Source organism: Monocercomonoides exilis (assembly GCF_001643675.1).
Source record: "Monocercomonoides exilis strain PA203 chromosome Unknown scaffold2-2631571, whole genome shotgun sequence".
Classification (NCBI taxonomy): Eukaryota; Preaxostyla; order Oxymonadida; family Polymastigidae; genus Monocercomonoides; species Monocercomonoides exilis.
Window position 1 is genome coordinate 427,674 of NW_027150547.1, and position 21,547 is coordinate 449,220.

Below are 21,547 nucleotides of genomic sequence, written 5' to 3' on the forward strand. Positions count from 1 at the left end.
GCTCAAATAAGTCAAAATAATGTGTATTTATGCAAAAAATTAATTTCGCAAGTGAAAAAAGTGTATTTGTGTAGAATTTCCAAAAATAAAAAAATCGACCCAAAATTAATTATTTCAAAAATTAATTTTTATTTTTTTCTGTGTAAAGCAGCATCGTATATTATCACAATCGGATATTGTCACAAAAAGTTGTGCAAAAACCGATGTGATTATATCCGGTTTGGACTGTAAATCAAAATCACCTTTTTTTTGAACTGTTTTCATCTATGTCCCATTGCGAATAATCGACATAAACGGAAATATCACAAAATACTATTTATTTATATTTTCAAAGATTTTGAATGATTTTTTTTACATTTTTTTATCACATTCAATTATGAAACAAAAAAATAAAATATGGGTTATTATTTTTGAAATCATAACTTTTTTCGGAGTGTTGATATTTCGAGGTTGCTCTCCACCGGGAAGAGATTTTGTTTAAAAATGCAAAAAATTATCAGAACTATATTTAAGACAAATGTTAGATCTGAATTTGAAACTACAATGTCTTTAATAATCCTTTTCTCTTTTCAGTGTTCTTTTAGTGATATTCAAGTGAAATTTTTTAACCGAAATATTTGAAAGAAAAAATATGATTACATAAATAATCTCCCATATAATGTTATAAAATAAAAAAACAAATAAATAAATCGATGTTTCGATTTTTTTCAAAGAAGAGAGGACATTACAATTTCCATTTTTAATCAATAATAATTCATTAATTAAAAAATTCATAATTATTGACAAGAAGGTGGTTGAGATAATATCTGTTCAAAAAAAATTTCCAGTTCTGACAGTATTGTCGTTTTTTGCCTTTGAATAAAACTAACTTCATATTTCGAAACCTGATGTTTCATCTGATCATTTTTCTGCAAATGAATACATTAATCTCTTCAAAGAAATCATTATTAAAACGGAGTTCAAATTGAATCCTTTTCCACTTCCCACCTTCACCAACAATGACAAGCAGCCTTCAACTTTATGTTTCCTATTACGAATGAAAAAACAAAAAACAAAAAAAAAAAAAAAAAAAAAAAAAAAAAACATTTTCACTTTTAAAGTTTTTTGAAGAGTTTGAATTATTATATTTATTTTTGAATTGATTTTGGATAAGAATGAAAATATTCTGTTTTCACGAAAAAATTCTTTTCCAAAATGAATCAATATTTGATAGATTTTAAATTTAAAAAATGTTAAATTTCATGTAAGATCTATATTTTTGAATATTTTTGTAGAGCTTTATTAAAAAGTCCATACAAAAAAAAAAAATTAAATAAAAAACTAAAATTAATTATTTTTTATAATTTTTTTTAAATTTTGAATTAAAGGAATTATTATTACTTTGCCACTCTGAAGCCATCATCATCATCATCATCGTTCGATTTTTTTGTTTTCTTTGCTTTTGTCTTTTCTTTTTTATTTGGTTTTTCCATTGTTTCTCCTTTCTTTTTGGCTAGCCATGCAGAAACCTTTTTCTTCTCTCCCGCTTCTTCATGCTTCTCCGATTCAGTTTTCTCAGAATCATATTCGACCGCAGGTGCTTTTCTTCCCCATTCATTCGCAGATTTCTCAGGTTCGTAGTCAACAGCTGGAGCTTTTCTGCCCCATTCATTTGCAGGTCTCTCGTGTTCATATTCAACAGCAGGAGCACGTCTTCCCCATTCATTTGCCGATCTCTCAGGCTCGTAGTCAACTGCAGGTGCTTTTCTGCCCCATTCATTTGAACTTTCAGAAGATTCAGATGGAGATGACGATTGCTGCATCCTCCGTGCCTTCCAAGATGGAACAGCTGTTGCTTTCGCTTCGCTGCTATCGTCTCCGCTTTCAACTGGAGAAGATGACGGAGATGGGTCAGGGGAGGATGATACAAGCCCTTTCTTCTTTTTCGCCCATTTGCTAGTGCTATTGTTTAATATATTTTCTCTCTTCAATCTTCTTTGCTCCTCTTCTTCTTTCATCTTTCTTTCCATTTCCTGTCTTTTTCTTTCCTCCTCCTCTTCTTCCTGTCTTCTTAATTCTTCTTCCTCTTGTCTTCTTCTTTCCTCTTCTTCTCTTCTCAATCGCTCTTCCTCTTCTCTCTGCTCTTCTTCTCTTCTTCTTATCTCCTCCAGCTCGCGCTCTTCTGCTTCCTTCTTTGCTTGCTCAATTCTGTGCGCATTATATTCGATTTTCCTGATAAACTCTTCTGCATCGGGAATCATCGGCAGCAGCTCCTGCTTCAGCTTTTGAAGGTTCTCAAACTCTTTTCTCTGCAATTCGGTCTTATCTTTCACAATCTTTTCGTAGTTTGCCAACCGTTCCTTCTCAATCGCTACCATCTCATCTCTTCTTCCTTGCTCCTCCTCTTCTCTGATGGCTCTCACTCTGTAATCGTGCATCTCCATTCGTGTACGTGCCTTCTTGTCATCTTCCAGCCTCTTTCGATTGATTTCCTGCCGTTTCTGCTCCACAAAACGGACAATCGCTGCTGCATCGTTTCTGTCAAGGAGCGTCCTCTCAATGACAATGTTGTGCATTGCTGCCTCATCTTTTGCTCTCTGGATACGCATCATGTCTTCGTGGTACCTCTTCTCCATCGCTTCCCGATCTGCTTGGATTTGAGCAGCTTCTTTCTCCTCCCTCTTTTTCTTCGACGCTTCCTGGCGGCGCTGTCTTTCCTCTTCTTCGATCATCTGCTTTCTCTTTGTCACATCACGGTAGTCAACACGCAAGTTTTCTGTCTTTATTTTCTCCGCAAACCGTGCCTGAAGTGCTTCTTGTGTGTTAATAGCATTGTTAAACAGCTCCTGTCTCAGCTTGTCAGCACTCGAGTAAGTGGAGAGATATTTTGCATTTGCATATTCAGATGACGATGCAGAGCTGCTCTTCTCAGAACTACTTGATTTTCCATCTGATGAACAAGACGCATTATCAATCAGCAGAACAGCGCCTCTCAGACGCTTCGCAAGCGACGGTAAAAAGTTCGAAAAAGGAGATGTCCCACCCAGACGGATGGTTGTCGGAGCAGTTGAAACAGTACTAACAGTCGAAGTTAGACTCGATGAAGCTGAAGCAGAAGCAGAAGCAGATGCACTCTGTGCCTGCAATGCTGCAGTCTCCTCAGCACTGACGAAGACGTTCCAGCCGAACTGGACAGAGGAATAGCGATGACTAATACGGAAATGGAAGCCCAAGTTGTCTGACATCCAACGAAGAAGAACTTCTATTTCTCGTTGGGACATGTTTGTATATTGGCAAAGATCAGCAATTTTCAATGATTGATAAACGCTTCCGCACTATGAAGAAAGAAATGAATGAATAAATAAGTGAATAATATCATAAAGTCGAATCATATTTCATAGTTGATAAAAGGAACAAAGTTGAAAAATCGAAACACAATGAAAAATTGTGAATGAAACAACAAAATTCAAAAATTAAAATACAATAAATATACAACAAATTAAAAACACAGTTTAATGAGAATACAAAAAAAGCAGTGACAAACCCTGAGAATCACAGCAATTCTGAGCATTTCTTTCAAGCGGTCAACATATTTCGCAAAGATACCATCAGATTCAGTTCCAAGGCGCTCGAGACATTTCGCTCCTTCTCTGCTCAGTTTGCGAGGAAGAAGACATTCTTCGAAAATTGAAAAGGTCTCTTGGATGAGAGGAGGCGCAACTGAAAGAAGATTTTGCTCTTTCTGCAATTTAATAGGAAAAATTAAATGATTAAAAAAAAAAGATTAATTCAAAAAACATTCGAAAAATAAAATAAAACAGCAATAATATCAAACAATATGTGAAATGTATTCAGCGCGAGTCATGGTGGTTGTAGGTCCTAAAATAGAAGTCATCAGCCTCACTTTGTCTTTGTCCTGCTCAGTCTCTAACGCGACAGACACATTCAATCCATCAGCAAAAGGAGCAGTTGTACCCTGTCTGAATGCAGACGATGACGAAGTCGAAGATGAAGTCCTCTCATTCAGAGCAGAAAATGGTGGGACCACATTGCGAGACCCTTCTGTGTGTGCTGTGTGTGAGCTGCAGATGGCTCCTAAGACAATGTGTGAAATCATTATCCCAGCTTCTTCTTGTGTCGGTGGCTTTTTCCCAGGCAGTAGACGCAGTTGCAATAACTTCAATTGTGCCTGAGAGTACCATCCGTATTCTTTAGCATCCCACAACAATCTGCTAAGAAGCTCATAAAACTTCCTCATCACTGATGATCGAATCCCAACAGCTGATGGACCATTAACCTTCTGCGACGCCATACGAAGTTGCCAGAAATCTGCAACAAACACAAGCGCATCTGCAAGAAGCCCCATTGAAAGTGCCACTTCAAGTGCATTCAGTCGGATCATCAACTGAACATGAAGACCTTCCTGATTTTGCAAAATTGCAGTAGATGCTTGGCCAGAAAATAAAATAACTCCCTGAACGTGATATGATAGCTGCTCGCACAAGTAATATAATTCCTTCTTTCTATTTTCCTTCTTACAAAAATCAAGGGCCATATTAACGGTCTTTTGATAAATTCCATCAAGCTTCATATTTCCTTTTGTCATATCAAGAACAAATCTATACATATTCCACAAAAATCGTGCCCATGGTCCAACAATTTCAGAGTTTATTTTTTCTGTGATCGCTTCATCTGGAATACCACTCAAAAACGTTGTAGTTGTCTGTGAGCTCGATGATTTTGCACGAATATCAGCAATTTTTTTGGTAGCTTTAGCCTTCGCTGATTCATATTGATCCGTTGATTGCTTCAAAAGTTCTTCAAGTACATCTCCAAGTGATTGTGGTGCAGAAGATTGGGTGCTTAATTTATATTGTGAAAGACATTCTTTTATAAGATCATCTTTACGATTTTCAACAGAAAGCTTCACAAAGATCATTGCAGCCTCTTCAAGATCCTTATTCCATTCACGCCTTCGAGACAATGCTTGGTGCAAAGTGGAAAGTGCTGTGACTTTTTCTCCCACCTCAAGCATTTCTTTAAATAAATAAGATTTTTTATACAAATACAACAAATGACAATTATCAAAAACAAAAAATATGCAATTATTACAATGTTTTGATATTAGCATGCACACTTTTTGCTTGGGCAATTTGCGTATCACCCCGAGAATAGTATGACATTGTTTTATTGATATCGCCAAATTCAAACAATGGCTAAGATCGACCGTTTGAAGTGTTTGAATGGCTCAGATGGATTTTCAAGTTTGTCGCAAATTATTTCGTGATATTTGAATTACAAACAAATTATCCTTTTTCATCTATAAATTTCATTTAGCTTTATGATGATGCTGGGGTGATATTTAGCCCACGAGACAAATCTCTTCTTCGTAACTCATTACCAATTTTAAAGGCTGAAAATAAACTTGGCTATGTTTGCAATTATTATGAACTTATAAAATTTATATATTTATTATTTTTGATGATTTATTTGTTTTATGATTTTTATTATGAAAATGACAGATTCAATTCTGGGGAAAGATTGAAGGAGTTGTGAATGATTATTATATTGTTAAAGGCTGGGACGAATACATTGGCCCTGCTAGATTTTTTTATAGGTACATTTTTTTTCCTATCTTGGAAAGTAAAAAATTTTATTTGGATTAACAAATACATTGATCTTTTCATCCAAAAATTTCAGCACAAATTGTGCAGACTGGGCTCAAGTTCCAGAAGTAGATCCTCAAGTTGATGAATTATGCAAATATGAGCAAGGTCTTTTCATTGGAGATCCAACAGTGAAAACAAAATTTAGAGATTTGGTTTGTGTTGAACTTCATGCTAATTTTTAAATATTTTTGATAATGATATTATCTTAGATGAAATTAACAAAGAAGCAACCAACTGGAGAAGAAGGTGAAGAACCTATTGAACCTCCAGAAGAGGAAGAAGGAAAAGAAGAGGAAGCAGAGGAAGGAGCCGAAGAAGAAGATGGGGAAGAAAAACCAAAGAAAGTTCAAAAACCATTGAAATACTACACAGAGGACAAACGTCTTGCAGTTGCTATTAAACACGTTTGGACAAAGATTTTCTGATTAAAAAATATAACTGTTTTTATTCTACGATATAACTTTTATATAATTTCACTACATTTTTTTTGGATTTATTTGTTCACCATAATGTTCAGATCGAAAGACATTGCCAATCAGTTCCCATTGGCTACTTATACTTGAATTCAACTCACCACATAAAACGAAACAAGACCTGGAAGGGCCTTTCGGAATTGGAATCTTTAAAACTTTCATCTTATCTTCACCAGCGAATGCCCCAGTCTCCGTTTATTAGGCAAAAGCTTGAGGTGAAAGGACTTTCAGATCCATTTGGATTTTTGGATCCTCTTGTTGAAGACAAGCCTGCTGGTATGAGCTTTCCACTTTAAAATCACAGAAAATTATGTCCATCATTTTTTAAATGAACTTATCAATTTTTTTGCGAATAAATGTCTATTTGACAGGTTGCTGGTCTCTTCAATACAACGGATTCGTCAATCTTGTGCAGCTGCGTTCTCTGTTGTTCCCCGGATACCAGCTCTTCCTGAGGCCCAACGGCAGAACTTCTGTTGAATCAGGCAGTGACGACGAAGACGACGAGTTCGGTGGAAGTGCCTGGGGACAAGTGTATATTGGAAAAGGATTGATGAATGTAGACTTTCCATTTGAACTCCCCTCTGTTCCTATTGAGCAGACTTTCCCTCACCTTCTCGATGATATTCTCAAGGACAACGAAGCAGAAAGGAAGAAGAAAGAAGCTGAAGAAGCTGAAAGAAAGCGTTTGGAGGAAGAAGCACTGAGAGAAGCCGAGGAGGAACAAGAGGAAGAGCAGATGTAGTTAAATTTTTAATTTTTTGTTTTTGATGTAAAAGAACTCAATAAACACCTCACTTTTTCTTTTTCTTCTTCTGCACTCACTCTTATTATTGCTTTTCACAAAACAATCAGCTTGTAACTTATTTTTAATATAATTTTCTCATTGGAATATCAATGGGCTTGTGATCTAACATTCTATTTTGAAATTGGATTTCATAGCGCAAGGTTACGTTGCAAAGAGTGTGCAATTTGTTGCTATTCTATATTTTAAGGTTATGTTCTGAAATATAAAAATTTGATATTTCTCAAAACAATGAAATTTTACAAATGAACAAATTTGTTTTTCTTTTAAAAAAAATATGAACATTCCTTTTCATGAAATAGCAAGTTCAACGTACGTAATTTATATTGCATATAATGGACAGAGTTGTTACAAAAGCTTCTCTTCGCCATCTTCAAGAAAATATTTCCAGATTACAAGTATCTTTGAAACAATTTGAAGAGAGCACAAAAAGCAACCATCTATTTTTGCAAGTTTATTCTTCTTTGCGGAAAAAATGGCCTAGACACCAAGGAATCGCAAGTGTACTTACGGCTGAACATTTATTATCACTTCTTCAAAGTTATGATTCTATTGACGAATATCTGAAAATTGGCCTTCTGAGTACTATACTTGTTTCTTCAAAAAAGTTTATAAAACAAATTTCTCCATACGCGCAAAAATTTATCATGAAAACAATGAATGACGATCATATCCTGGTGTATTTTTTCGGTCATGTTGTCGAATCATTCTTATCAAGAGGGCAAATCACTTACAAAAGTCTTGAAACAATTTTTCCAAAATTAATGATGCAATTAGAAATCCTTCACGATTATATTCCACCCGCTTCTGATTTTGGAAGATTGTTTAACCTTTATCCAAATCAACAGAAGTGTTCCGAAGATAGCACTTCTCGTCAATTTAAAGTTGCTAAAAATCTTCCAAACTTTCAGCGTTCTCTTTTTGAAGCAATTCCAGAAGCATCCATATTCCTTTACAGAAGTGACATTGACTATGATGAAAATGACAAGAACGATCAAAAATGGTTCAACACAAATGATACCTCATTTTTGGATGAGTTTTGCACAGTGGAACTCGAAGAGCCAATCTCAAAGCCAAAAACTACATTTAAAATTTCGATGAGGCGCATGCCCCAGCCATTTTCCAAGACGCCTGCAAAGCCAACAGACGAAGTCAAACCACTAATCACACAAAATGGTGATTCTAGTATTCAAGACACAAATGCCATCTCTTCTTTGCCAGCAGCATCACCTCAAAATCAAATTTCCCGCTCCTCTCTTTATCCTTCGTCTTATTCGTCCTCAAATATCACAGCAAACAACATCAACGACCACACTGACACCAAAGAAGAACTTTCTCCTTCTTCACTTTCCTCATCCACTTTTCCATCTGATCAAACACGCTCCATTTCCAAATCGCCTTCGCCTTTCTCATCTTCCACAGCAAACGGGCAGCCACTGCGTCGTTCTCTCTCTCCTTCTCCAAGTTCATCCTCCTCCGCTGCTAAGCCTTCTGTGATGCTTGACCCAGGAAAGCTCCTTGTTCGCATTGAGCCCACCAACAGAGCAGGAACACGACTGGCACGGGCGCAAAAGGCGTCGCTGTTCCTTCCCTCGGCAAACAGGCCCAAAAGACCAGCTTCGACTCCTTCTCATTCGCATTCTCCTTCTTCGTCCTCTTCTGCCTCCTCTTCGTTTTCTTTGGCTGCTTCCAACAATTCATCCTCTTCATTTCGCTATCCTACAACATCTTCCTCTTCCTCCTCTTCCTCCTCCTCTTCATCGACATCATCTGCTCCTTATTCAACACATACTTTCATATTCAATACGTCTGCTGTGCAAAACGAGGGGATGTCGCAGCCTTTTGATCCAGCAGCCAGAGAGAGGCTGAAGAGAGAGGAGAGAGAAAGAGAGAAAGAGAGAGAGAAAGAGAGAGAGAAAGAGAGAGAAAGAGAAAGACTGAGAGAGAAAGAGCTGATGAAAAGAAAGAAAAAACAAGCAGCTGCACAAAACAACAAGGCAGAGGCCAACAGCCAGCGCGAAGGCACGCCTTCAAGTTCCCCTTCTCCTGCTTCTTCGCCATCAGCCTTTCTCTATCAGACGCCTCCAACCACACCCCTTCCTCATTCATCGGCATCATCAACATCCTCGTCACCTTATTCCTCCTCTTCACAGTCACGCCAACAGCCTCAACTAAACCGCCGTCGTTCGATGTCTCCGTCTCAACGAGCTGTCAGCCCGTCTCAAATGCGCCGCTCTTCTTTGAGTCCGCCTTCATCTGCGTCTGCCCAGTCTGCTCAATCCACCCAATATGCTTCTTCTTCTTCTTCTGTTTCTTCTGTTTCTTCTGTTTCTTCTGCCTCTTCTGCCCCACCAGCACTGCCTGTGATGCCTGTGATCACACCACAGGCGATGGCTGAGCTGTCGATCGAAGAGCAGGTGAAGCTGCAGCAGCAGATGATTGCAGCAGCCGCAGCAGCACGAGAGAGGCAGATGAAGGAGGAGCAGAACAGGGTACAGGAAGCGAAGGGGAAAGAAGAGGTAAACTTAGCGCTTTCTGCAGGATTGGGGGCACGCATGGGAGATGGAGCACATTCAGAGGAGAAAGAGAAAGAGAGGAGGAGGATCGAGAAGGAAGTGAGAGAGCGAGAAAGGAAAGAGAGAGAAAGGAAAGCGAAAGTGGCTGCGATGATCAGCGGAGCGAGAGAGACGAGCACAGAAAGAGCAGACGAAACGAAGGAATTCAAGCCGAATCTGCTGCCGGACGAGATGAATGCAGCTGGAGGGCCAAAGAAAAAGAGAGGAAGAAAGAAGGCGAAAGAAGGAGCGGAAGGAGCGGAAGGAGGGAACGAAGGAGGAGGAGGAGGAGGGGGAGATGGAGGAGGATTAGGAGAGGCTGAGAACAAGCCAGCTAAGAAGCGGGGCAGAAAGCCAAAGGCACAAGAAGAGCCCAAAGCAGAAGAAGGAGGCTTCCCGCCACAACAACAGGGAATGGCACAGTTTCCGCGCAGAATGCCTCAGTCGTTTGAGATGCCGACGATGCAGATGGCACAAAGCCAGATGACTTCTCTTCAGCAGAAGATGTTTGCAGAAGGGCAGATGATGGCAAGAGATCAGAACAGAACAAATGCAAATGCTGGCTTTCCAATGACAGTAACAGCAGGAACAGGAGCAGGAGTAGCAGTTAGTGGTGGAGCAAGTGGTGCTGTTAGTAACAGCAACAGCGGATTCTTCTCAGATCCTTCACGTCTTCTTCCACAGCAGAATGCGTCGCAGCCATTTTCTGGCTCTTTTCTGGGGATAACAGAGCCAGATATGATTGTGGCACAGACTCCTCTTCAGCTTCCTCAGCCATCCAACACACAAAACATACCTCAATTGGGCGATAGACAGCAAAGAATGTTCAATTCTCCTCTGCCAAAACAGATGCAGTTTCCTCTTTCCAATCAGACTTCTGCTGCTCCTCCTGCATCTCTTGCGAAGAATGTGGCGAATTCGCCTGTTGCAATTCAAGCCAAACCGTCTGCTTTTAACTTCCCTTCTTTCACTTCCTCTCTCAACCAATCTTCTCCAATCTCTTCTTCTCCTCTGCAAATGCATGCAGCAACTCCTGCTTCGTTTCCAGGTGTCAAACAAATGCCATTATCTTTTCAGAATGAGCCACAAAAACAGCCAGCCATCACATTTGGCAATGCATCAGCTGCTGCTCCTCTTTCTCCTGTCAATTCAACAGCTCCATTTCCTTCTTCCTCTTCCTCTTCCTCTTCCTCTTCCTCTTCCTCTTCCTCTTCCTCATTTCCATCGACACCTTCAATGTCTTCTTCTTCCTCTTCTTCTGCTCCTTTTCCATCAGCTGCATCTTCCTTGTCTTCTTCAATGCCTTCCAATTTTTCTTCTTCTTTTGCCTTTCCAACAACATTAAAATCCACCCCAACTGCTCCAACAGCACCTTCTTTACCAACAATGCCCACTGTCTCTTCCACATCAGCTTTATCAGCCACACAAAAAACATTAACTTCTTCATCTTTCCCATCTTTGACTCCAACAACACCAACAACAATATCATCAGCATCATCAGCATCACCAGCTCCATCTTCTCTTCCTCTCACCCACCAACCTTCTCAACCTCTTTCTCAACCTCTTCCTTCTTCCATCTCAGCTGCCCTCAAAGTTAATCCTTCACTTCAACAGTCTCTTCGCCCTGCTCTTTCTTCTTTCCAATCAAACTTCCGCCTTCCCACACAACAACCGCCTCCAACTCTGCCTTCTTTCATGGCAGAAACCTTCTTCCCTTCATCTTCTGCATCCAACCCTTCGTTCTGTGCTTCTTTCAACTCAACACCAAAAATGCCCTCTTCTTCTTCTTCCTCTTCTTCCTCCTCTCTCCCAGGCAACCAGCCCACCCCCACTTCACAAGCGCCTCCTCCTCCTCCTCCTCTCTCTGCACAATCATTCACTGGCCCTTCCTTTATGCTGTCGATGACTTCATTCAACCCGTCCCACCAGCCAGCGATGCAAGTTGCCCCGCTCAATGCTGCTGAGTATGATGCCATGCTCCACGAATACGAGAACAACGAGGACTCTGACACAGATATGGGCCCCCGCACTGGGCGTAGGTCAGCTAGGGAACCAGGTTCGGAGGGAGGAAGGGGGAGAGGAAGGGGCAGAGGAGGCGGAGGGAGAGGGAGAGGGAGAGGGAGAGGAGGTAAGTCGAGTCGAAAAATGGATGACTTTTTCGCTGAAGATTCTTTTTCAGACGAGGAAGAAATGTAGTTATCATTTCACATAGCAATACATTACAAAGTTAAAATATATTTTCAATCAATTCACATATTAAAAAAATTGGACTTTTCATGAAAAATTGTATATTTTAATTATTTCGGGATTTTAATGAATTTCATTATGGTTAAACTCCAATATAATTTACCTTGTGTTCTTGCCCTTTGTTTCATTTTTCGATGTCTCAACAGGAAGATCTGTTGCGCAAGATAATGGAACCTCGAGCAATGAGGAAGTTTCAGAAATCTTACGGTAGCTATTGGATAATTAGTTAATTTTCTTTTTTTTATTTTCATACCTTATTCAGATGACGACATACTGGTGCAACAACTTGAGCCGACCGAAAATCATGATTGCAAAAATTTGGCAAAGCGTTCTAGTTCGACTTCAAGCTTATTATCTGAAAGCAGAAATACAGTGAAAGCAATAAAAGACTTTCCGAAAACTGACACTCAGTCCTTTTCAACTGATGAAGAAACAGAAAAGCAAGTCGAATGCGATACCGTCCAATCGAATTTTTGTTCTTGCTTAGATGTTCACCAAAAATTTCTTTTTGATTCAATGAAGCAGAGCGAAAAACATTTAAATTCTTCGTATTGCCAAGAATTACAAAATGACGAGACAATATTGTCATCAGCATCACAACATTTATCAATTTTATCAGATGATTTTGAATTTGAGAATAATTTATATACGTCTGATTCTCAATTTAATGAAAATTTTTCATCAAATCCTTCATTAGTATCAAAAGATGAAATTGCAGCAAAATCATCTCCTCATTCGCCTATAATAGAAAAAGAAAATGAAAAACTAATGGATGAAGAGAGAAATGCACACAGTTCTAACTTGCTTATTCCTTTGTCACCTGTTTCAGTGGTAAGTCAAATATCTGAACCTCCATCTCCCTGTTCAAATTTTTCAACACCCTCTCGGTTATCAACGCCAACTTCGTCTTGCATCACATCCATGACATCGCCTAGCCTGATTCCTCGATCATTGTCTGCGACATTAGGATTTTTCCCATCTATCACACCAACCTCTTTGACCCCAACCAGCTCTTTTTTGTCATCATCTTCATTGAACTCAACACAGCAAGCCTCGTTTTTGTCTGACGATGCGTTCATTGCCAGTGGATGCGACACCGTTGGATATATAACATATTCCCAGACTGTTCAGGAGGAGAAGCCTTCTTCGCCAGATATTGCGCCTCGTGCCCAGGTTTTTGTGGCTGCTGAAAGCGAGCAGCTGATTTATCCCAACATTTCCGAAGCAAATCTGTCGAATGGCTTCAGCAACAACAAGCACAGCATGGGCCAGCCGTTTGCCTGCAATGTGTTTGAGGAAGAACAAGAAGTGGACACAGACAATGATAGCATTCAGGATTCAAAGGAGTTTGAAATGCCAAAAATGACAGAAGAGTGTATAAGTTGCAATGAAGTTGAAACAACAGAACAAGAAGCAATTCAGAAGTCTTTGGATTCTGATGCTTCTTCCTCGTTCCCTTCTGTTACTGTGCAGTTGGACCAATCAAATGAAGCTTTAAATGGCCTGCCAATATCCTTGGCAGCATCAAATTGTGTTTCTGATAAGCCTCTTTCTTCTTCTTCTTCTTCCTCTTCTTTCTCTTCCTCCTCCTTCTCATCATTATCGTCATTGCCTTCATCCGCTGTATTCCCTTCCCCAGGCATTTCAAACAGCTCTTCGCTTCCTTTGTATCTATTTCCCTGTTCTTTGAATGGCTCATCTGACACAAATGCTTCTTCAGCCTCTTCAAATGAGGTAACGGATACCCAAATTAACAGCAAGTCTGCTCTTCAATCTGCTTTCAACACTGAAAATATTGATGGGAATAACACATCCTCTGATACTTCTTCCTCTTCTTCCTCTTCCTCCTCTTCTTCTCCCTCACATTCTTCTTCTTCGCTCTCTGAAACAAAAGAACCTTCTCCTTCTCTTTCTCTTCCTCTTCCTCATTCACATTCAACACCCTCTGATTTGACATCAGCTTCAATCAATTCTGAACAATCTTCAATACGAACATCACAAAGCAAACCTTCTCTTGTCTCAGAAGAAGCAACCTTACAGCACAACAAGGAAGATGCAAATGACATTGCACAAACAGCATATATTAATGCTGATCTCAAGAATGATCTGAGTTATCGTCCTTCTCTTTCTTCCTCTTCTCCTTCCTCTTCCTCTTCCTCTTCCGCTCTACCTTCCTTCCCTCAGTCCACTGCAACTTCAATCAAATTGTCCTCCAAAATAAGCTCAAAAAGCACAAATCTTCTCACTCCTGTTGAAGTGAATTCATCATCATCATCTTCTTCTTCCTCCTTTTCCTCTTCTCCCATCCAAAGCAAAACCCCTCCTTCCCCCTCCACCTTCTCCTCCTTCCTCGACAAATGCTCCCATCTCTCTGTAGCCATCACTTCTTCTTCCTCCTCCTCCTCTTCTCCTCCTTCCTCTTCCTCTTCCTCTTCACCTTCCTCTTCCTCTTCCTCTTCACCTTCCTCCTCTCCTTCCTCTTTATCCAATCAATCTACAGACACCTCAAATTCAACCAATTCTTCCAACTTCTCCAACACATTAAACACCTCTTCCCCTCCCTCTGCTTCTGAGCAGCGCAGTCAGACACACTCCAACAACCTTTCCACAGATTCTTCCTCTTCCGATGCTTCTTCCGATGCTTCTTCGGATTCTGCTAACACTTCTGATGTGCCTTCTCCAAACAGCTCTTCGTTCTCTTTCAGCAGATCGAGTGCTGTTTTGCCACTGAAGAATGAAGCGGGACAGAAGAATGAGGAGGAGGTGGAGGAAGAGGAAGAGGAAGAGGAGGAAGAAGAGAAGGAAGAAGAAGAAGAAGAAGAGGAAGAAGAAGAGGAGAAAGAAGAGGAAGAGGAGAAAGAGAAGATTTTTGATGACAAAATGAATGAAGAGAACGAGAAGGTTGTTGAATTAAGTCAGACGAATGAGACACATGTGAATGAAACAGGACAAGAAACTATTCCATCATCATCATCTTTATCATCATCAACTTCTTCTTCCACCACCACCACCACCACCACCTCTTCTTCTTCTTCTTCTTCTCCTTCTCCATCAGCATCATCAACCTCCTCCTCCTCATCCTCCTCATCTATTTCATCATCTTTTGCCTCTTCTGTCCCTCTTTTAGGTGGCAAGCCCCCATTACAAGAGATACCCCTGTCACTTCCTCCTCCACCACACGTTCAATCTTCCTCTTCTTCTCTTTCTTCTTCTTCTCTTTCTTCTTCTTCTTCTACCTCTTCATCTCAATCTTTAACTCAATCTTTAGCTCAATCGTTGCCTCAACCTCTTCGCCAGCCTCTTCTCCAATCAAAACCCCAGTTTCCTCTTCAACCTCTTCCTCACCCGCTTTCAGATGCTTCTTCTCTTCCTCTTCCTCTTCCCCTTTCTCTTTCTCTTCCTCTTCCTTCTTCTCTTCCTCTTTCTCTTTCTCTCTCTCACACTCTCTCACCCACTGCGTTGTCTCAAATGAATGCTTCTTCTGATTCTTCTTCTTCCTCTTCTTCTTCTTCTGCGTTAGCAACACCAACAATATCTTCTTCTTCCTCCTCCTCCTCCTTTTCCCCCTCTCCCCCTTCTTCTTCCTCTTCTTCTTCCTCTTCCCTGTTCCCTTCATTCATTCTTCCTACTTCTGTTGTTCAGATCCAATCTTCTTTGCCTTCATCATCATCATCATCGTCGTCGTCATCATCATCATCATCATCTTCTTCTTCCTCTTCAAATGTTTCTTCGTTTTATTCACAAAACATCACCACACCTCCACAATTATTGTTTGAGGAAAAAGCAAATGCTAATTTAACCTCTTCTTCTCCTTTCTCTAACTCTTCCTCCTCTTCCTCTTCTTCCTCTTCTTCCTATCTCTCTTCCTCCTCCTCTTCCTCTCTCTCTCCTCATCCTCCTCTCAACATCGCATTCGCCTCTTTAGCCACAAATGCTTACCTCCCTTTCATTCAACCTCCTTCTTTCTCTCCACAGACAACAAAATATTCCTCAGCTCATCCAAATGACTTCTCTTTCTCTTCAGACGCTGCGGGGACACTTCTGTATCCTTCTATGCTTCCTCCGCCTCCTCCTTCTGCTTCTTCTTCTTCTTCTTCTTTTTCTTCTTCTTCTTCTTCAGCTTTAACTTCTGCTTCTGTCTCTTCTCCAACCTCAGTTTCAGCGTTAACTCTTGCTCCTTCTCCTGCTCCTTCATCATCATCATCATCATCATCATCATCTTCTTCTTCTTCTTCCTCTTCTTCCTTTTCATTTCCTTCTTCTTCTTCTTCTTCTTCTTCTTCTCTTCCATCTTCTCTCTATCCAACATCTTATTTCTCTTTGTTTGCCTCACCCCGCCCTCCTCTTGCTGTTTGCTTTGGATCTTTAGCCTCTTCTCCTCAACCCTCCACAAATACACTGGAATTTCCTTCTTCTTCTTCTTCTTCTTCATCCTCCTCCTCTTCTTCTTTCCCTTCTTTTTCTTTTTTCCCTTCTTCCTCTTCCTCTTTCTCCTCTTCCTCCTCTCCTTCTCCCTCTTCTTTCTCTTCTCCTTCTTCTTCTTCCTCCTCTTCTTCCTCTTCAAATGGGATGATCACTCAGATGAATACAACAGGGAACACAACTCCAAATGAAATAGGAATGCAACAAAACATAACAACAGCTCAACAGATGGACAATCAGAACATTTTGTTTGATAATTCCTTTGCGTCTTCTTCTTCCTCTTCTTCCTCTTCTTCTCCTCTTTCTTCTTCTTCTTCTTCTTCTTCTTCTTCCTCTTCTTCTGTCTCTTCTCCTTCTTCTATTTCATCATCATCGTCATCATTTTCTTCCCCTCTTTCTTTTTCTCCTTCAACTTCTTCTCCTTATTCCTCATCATTTTCTTCCTCCTCTTCTTCTTCTCTCTCTCCCACTTCTTCTTCTTCTTCCTCAGCCATCTCCACACCCCTCTTTTCCTCCGCAATCATTTATTCTTCTTCTTCTCATTCTCCTTCTGTTTCTTCCTCTTCTCATTCTTCTTCTTCTTCTTCTTCTTCTTCTTCTTCTTCTTCTTCTTCTTCTTCTTCTTCTTCTTCTTCTTCTTCTTCTTCTTCTTCTTCTTCTTCTTCTTCTTCTTCTTCTTCTTCTTCTTCTTCTTCTTCTGCTCGTGTTGCTCCTGACTTGCCTATTTCAATGCAGAAGATGAAAATGCCCCTGTCTGTTGAATCAAACAATGCTACTGGCAATGGTATGATGATTATATTTATGTTTATATTTTATTTATTTGTTGACATTTCCTTTATTTGTTTGAAACAAAAAATAAACATTTTTTCCTTTCCTTCCCTTCCCTTTCCTTCCCTTCCCTTCCCTTCCCTTCCCTTTTCTTTTCTTTTCTTTTCTTTTCTTTTCTTTTCTTTTCTTTTCTTTCTTTTTTCAACATTATTATTTTTGACAAATTTTATTTATTTTTTTTCTTTCACATTTCTCATTCTAATCACATTTATTCCTTTTTTCTCTGTTTCTGTCAAAAGAAATGCCCCATCCACCATCTTCTCAAGGAAAACGCGCTGAAAAAGTGAAAAATGCACAATTCCAACAGAACCCACAACAAAATTCGCATCTTCAGCCTCAACAGCAGCAGAATCAGAATCAGAACCAGAATCAGCAGCAGCAGCAGCAGCAGAAGAGGAGTGGGAGGGAGAGAAGAAGAGAAGAAAATCAAAGAATGCAAAACAGAGGGAAAAAAGAGGAGAAGAACAGTTCTTCATTCAAGTATTATGGAAAAAAGTTTTATTTCTCCAGTGAAAGAGAAGAGAAAGGGGGCAATGAGCAAACAAAGAGCAGAAACAGATTGAGCGAAAGAAGCAGGAAAAACGAAGAAGGAAAAGAAGGAAGAGAAGGAAAAGAAACAAAAGAAACAAAAGAAACAAAAGAAATTAGAGAAAGAAAAGAAAACAAAGAAAACAAAGAAAACAAAGTGAAGAATTCAAAAAGCATTGAGAATAAGACAAAAGATAGTTCAGACAGGAAGAGCCAAAAAAGGAAAGAGGAAGAAGAAGCAGACGAAGAAGGATGGTCTTATCACACGCTGCAGACACCTCATCATCAAAAAAACGATGTTTCAACAGCTTCTGATCAAAAGAATGAAATAAAAGCAATTGCTTTTTCTCTATCTTCTTCTTCTTCTTCCTCCTCCTCTTCCTCCTCCTCTTCCTCTCCTTCTTCCTCTTCATTGTCCTCCTCCTCCTCCTCCTCCTCTCCTTCCACTTCTTCTTCAAATTCTTCACATTCGTCACATTCTTCTTCTTCCATTGCTTCTTCCCTCTTCTTCCCTGCCATCCCTCCCACCCCTTTCACTCCTCCTTCCTCTTCTTCTTCCTCTTCTTCTTCCTCTTCTCCCTCTTCTCCCTCTTCTCCCTCTTCTTCTTCCTCTTCTTCTTCTTCCATTTCTCATTCTTCTTCTCGAAGCGTTCATTCTCCTGTTATCTTTCAATCCTTTTCCTCTTCTTCTTCTTCTTCCTCCTCCTCTTCCTCTTCCTCTTCCTCCTCCTCTTCCTCTTCCTCCTCTTCTTCTTCTTTCACCTCCTCCTCTTCTTCCCTCCTCCCAGCTCTTCGCACCCTCTCCTCTTTCGATGCCTCCACCAAACAGCTCGTCGAAAAGAAGGATCTTTCCCTTCTCCCACACTACATCCATCTTTTCCCTTCTCTCTGCACTCAGAGAAGATTCAGAGGCTACTTCAAGGCAACCCTGTCGAGAGAGAGACAAACAGCGTGGATATCGTCAGCTGAGGTGTGATTGGAACATGTTTAGGGAAAGAATTTATTTATTTATTTTTTTCTTTTTTTTTCTTTTTTTTTTTCTTTTTCTTTCTTTTTCTTTCTTTTTCTTTCTTTTTCTTTTTTTTTTTTTTTTTTTTTTCTTTTTTTTTCTTTTTTTTTCTTTTTTCTTTTTCTTTTTCTTTTTTTTTTTTTTTTTGTTCTTTTCTCGTTTTTATTCGTTTGTATTCATTTTTCAATGCAATTATTTTATTTATTTATTTTTAATCGCAAATTAATTCTTATCTCTTTCTATGCTTTTCTTTCTCTATCAATCTATCTCTTCTTCTTCTCACCTCTTCTCTTTCTTCTTCTTCTCTTCTTTCTCTCTCCTTCTCCTCCTCCTCCTCCTCTTCCCTTTCCAGTTCCCCGACAACGTCTTCTGTGACCTCCGCCGTGTTCGCCCGTCCCAGCGCCATCTGATGGAGCCTGGCTATGCTGTCGAATTCAACATCACCTTGAACCAGAAGGAGATGTCATACTTTTCTGCTGTCGACCCATTCATCTATTCGCCTGCTGAAGCCAAGCCCAACGAGAAGGAGAGGTGCGTGTGTATGTTCTATGGATCGCCCAGGGGATGCAGAAAGGGCAGTGAATGCCCTTTCATTCATGTCAATCCAGTTTTTGTGGACAAAGCTGACAGCAAGGGAAGGGTTCCGATTAATGTTCCGTTGTTTGTGCCTGCAAAGGGTAACTTGGCTGAGTCTGCTGGGGCTGTGGCTAATTCTTCTTCTTCTTCTTCTTCTTCTTCTTCTGCTTCTTCTTTGGCTTCATCATCATCATCTTCTTCTTCAATTCCATCTTCTTCTGCTTCCTCTCCTGCTTCTTCCTCTTATTCTGCTCCACCCACTGCACAGGCAGCGTTTTCACCTGGTTTTTTGACTTTTGCTTTACCTGCCTCTTCTGCTCCTTCTTCATTTTACGTTGCAATGCAATCGATGTAACCTTCACTCTTCTTTTTACAAGTTCTTCATTGAAAAGGAGCACATAATTTTTATTTTTTATTTTTTATTTTTTTAATTTTTTAAGAAAGCTCCAAAACAGATATTTTATTTGGATATATATGTATTAATGCCTTACCAAATTTTTAGTAAGTGATATTTAGTTTTATTCTTTTTTTTTTTTTAAATTTTTTACATAATGACTTAATTGTTTTCCCAGAGCGTTTTTTTATGCATTACAATATTAATGTATGTTTTCCATTAATTATAGTGAAGATATGCAATATGCAATTGTTTGGACTCATTGTGTTGATTTGTGGTTTTTTATTTTTTTATTTTTAAATCGATCAATACTCTCCCTTTACAGTTTATTAAATAACGGTTTGTTGATTGAAATGTCAAAACAGCCAATCTGGAACATAGAAATAACATCAGAGGAGCAATATAACAATATGATCGAAGAGTACTATCTCATTTTTAATGAAATTTCCATTTATTTAGCAATTTATAGAAGCAAAACAATTGTTTTAGTTATGGAGATATATTGCGAATGGGCTGGATTTTGCAAAGCCATTCAAGCAAACCTTCGTAGAATTCAATTAGAACTAGGCGATGAAAAAGTGAAATTTGCGCATGTGTGTATATTTTTTAACAACGTAACTTTAAAAGAATCCTTTTTATTTTGTTTGTCATATGCTTTTTCTTGAAGGTAAAAGCCGAGCTAATCCCAGCTTTAAGCGACCAACAAGGGAAATCACGTCCATGTTTTGATATTTACAAGGTTGATATCATGTTAAATTATATATTTTTAAGTTTTTCAAAAATGATCTTCAGAATGGAAAGCTTCGTGAAAGATATTTTGGATGTCAAATGCCCCATATAGTTGATAAAATTATGTATTATATTAATGCTCCTGATATTGAAGAGCAAGAGGAAATATTACCACCATTCGATCCTCAAACTGCAATTGCTGAAGAAGAAAAACGATTACAAGAAGAACAAGCCGGATCATCAATCGAGGGATCCGCATCCGAAAACGAAAATGCTGAGCCTGGAAGCGAGCAGCAGGAAGAAGACACCGAACGGCAAGTTCCGATTGAGGACGGAGAAGGTGAGCAACCTGTTGCGGCTGATGCCAGCAGGATTGATGGAGAGTCAACAGAAGTTGGCGATGGAAATGGAGAGCAACCGATTGCAGCTGACGGAAGTCGCATGGAGCTGACTGAGATATCTGAGGCACAAGAAGGAAGCGAATCAAATGGAGAACATGAAAGCGTTGAGAGAGCTGAAGGCAGTGAACGAGAAGGAGAAGCAGCTTCAGAGAATGGAATAAGCAACGAGCAATCCGTCGAAGGTGCCGGTGCACCAATTGCCGATGGGGCAGAAGCGATGGAAGAAGGAGAAGTGCTTGAAAGGGGAATGCCTTCAGAGACGGAGGAAGGAAACACAGCAAGCCAAGAGGAATCTGGCAATACCGAGTCAGAAGTCGCTGGGTCAGGAGACGTCGAAGCTTCGGGAGAGGAAATGCCGACTGAAGGAGAGCAGCCAGCGGGAACTGAAATCGAAGAAGCACCTGGAGATTTTGGCTATCAAGAGGGAGAAGCAAACGAAGTTGAGCAGAGCGAAGAGACAGGCGTTGCGGAACAGCCGGTTGAGGAAGGTGGAAATGACGATTCTGCACAACAAGAAGGCGGAGCGGAAGTTCCACAGGAAACCGCCGCTTAATTTCTTCTTTCTTTTAACTATTACATACATTTCTTAATGATTTCTCAGTTCTTTCACATTTGTTTCACATTATATCTCCTCCTTCACTAACTTCACAAAACACTCATCTCAAATTATAAACTCTTTCAAAATATGCAATTATTTTAATATTAAATAAATATCAATATGAAATAATCCTTGAAATTTTTGAAGAAAATAAAAAACGAAGCGTAATACTTATCAATTTCATTATATTTTGATAATATTTTTAATAAATATTGATAAAGCATGTGGAATTTTATTGTGTATATTTATTTATGTTGTAGTTCTCTTTAAACGTTTTTGCTTGATAACTATGAGTGAAAATCTTTGTCAAATAATCGAAAAGCAAATTATGTTA

The 21,547-nt window shown here is 39.5% G+C and overlaps 5 protein-coding genes across 5 annotated transcripts; 4 read left to right on the top strand and 1 right to left on the bottom strand.

Moving 5' to 3' along the window:
- Window positions 1-1,237: 1,237 nt before the first annotated feature.
- MONOS_498 (Translation initiation factor 3 subunit A) lies at window positions 1,238-5,162 on the bottom strand (the record flags this gene model as incomplete). Its single annotated transcript, XM_067875091.1, has 4 exons — window positions 1,238-3,314; window positions 3,524-3,721; window positions 3,815-5,016; window positions 5,117-5,162. 4 exons carry the CDS (start codon window positions 5,160-5,162, stop codon window positions 1,377-1,379), a joined length of 3,384 nt encoding a protein of 1,127 aa, XP_067735607.1. The 3' UTR covers window positions 1,238-1,376.
- A 35-nt stretch (window positions 5,163-5,197) lies between these two features.
- MONOS_497 (putative radial spoke head protein) lies at window positions 5,198-6,994 on the top strand. The gene is made up of 7 exons (XM_067875081.1): window positions 5,198-5,243; window positions 5,317-5,412; window positions 5,502-5,596; window positions 5,680-5,800; window positions 5,858-6,052; window positions 6,166-6,397; window positions 6,493-6,994. The coding sequence occupies exons 1-7, from the start codon at window positions 5,223-5,225 to the stop codon at window positions 6,864-6,866; spliced, it is 1,134 nt and encodes a 377-aa protein (XP_067735608.1). The 5' UTR covers window positions 5,198-5,222; the 3' UTR covers window positions 6,867-6,994.
- A 579-nt stretch (window positions 6,995-7,573) lies between these two features.
- Window positions 7,574-11,765, top strand: MONOS_495fu496 (uncharacterized protein; the record flags this gene model as incomplete). The annotated part of the gene is made up of 1 exon (XM_067875070.1): window positions 7,574-11,765. The coding sequence occupies one exon, from the start codon at window positions 7,574-7,576 to the stop codon at window positions 11,675-11,677; it is 4,104 nt and encodes a 1,367-aa protein (XP_067735609.1). The 3' UTR covers window positions 11,678-11,765.
- A 97-nt stretch (window positions 11,766-11,862) lies between these two features.
- Window positions 11,863-19,742, top strand: MONOS_493fu494 (uncharacterized protein; the record flags this gene model as incomplete). The annotated part of the gene is made up of 4 exons (XM_067875049.1): window positions 11,863-11,935; window positions 11,991-16,934; window positions 17,218-18,476; window positions 18,868-19,742. The coding sequence occupies 4 exons, from the start codon at window positions 11,863-11,865 to the stop codon at window positions 19,444-19,446; spliced, it is 6,855 nt and encodes a 2,284-aa protein (XP_067735610.1). The 3' UTR covers window positions 19,447-19,742.
- A 64-nt stretch (window positions 19,743-19,806) lies between these two features.
- Window positions 19,807-21,334, top strand: MONOS_492 (Protein disulfide-isomerase, active site divergent). The gene is made up of 4 exons (XM_067875029.1): window positions 19,807-19,906; window positions 19,955-20,078; window positions 20,153-20,224; window positions 20,278-21,334. Exons 1-4 carry the CDS (start codon window positions 19,839-19,841, stop codon window positions 21,166-21,168), a joined length of 1,155 nt encoding a protein of 384 aa, XP_067735611.1. The 5' UTR covers window positions 19,807-19,838; the 3' UTR covers window positions 21,169-21,334.
- Window positions 21,335-21,547: the final 213 nt, after the last annotated feature.

Bases quoted from the DNA above. Each gene is read 5' to 3' on its own strand.
- MONOS_492 (XM_067875029.1), top strand. From the start codon at position 19,839: ATGTCAAAACAGCCAATCTGGAACATAGAAATAACATCAGAGGAGCAA. The intron at 19,907-19,954 runs GTACTATCTCAT...AGCAATTTATAG, and splicing joins TATAACAATATGATCGAAGA to AAGCAAAACAATTGTTTTAG. The intron at 20,079-20,152 runs GTGTGTATATTT...TTTTTCTTGAAG, and splicing joins AAAAAGTGAAATTTGCGCAT to GTAAAAGCCGAGCTAATCCC.
- MONOS_497 (XM_067875081.1), top strand. From the start codon at position 5,223: ATGGCTCAGATGGATTTTCAA. The intron at 5,244-5,316 runs GTTTGTCGCAAA...AATTTCATTTAG, and splicing joins TGGCTCAGATGGATTTTCAA to CTTTATGATGATGCTGGGGT. The intron at 5,801-5,857 runs GTTTGTGTTGAA...ATATTATCTTAG, and splicing joins AAACAAAATTTAGAGATTTG to ATGAAATTAACAAAGAAGCA.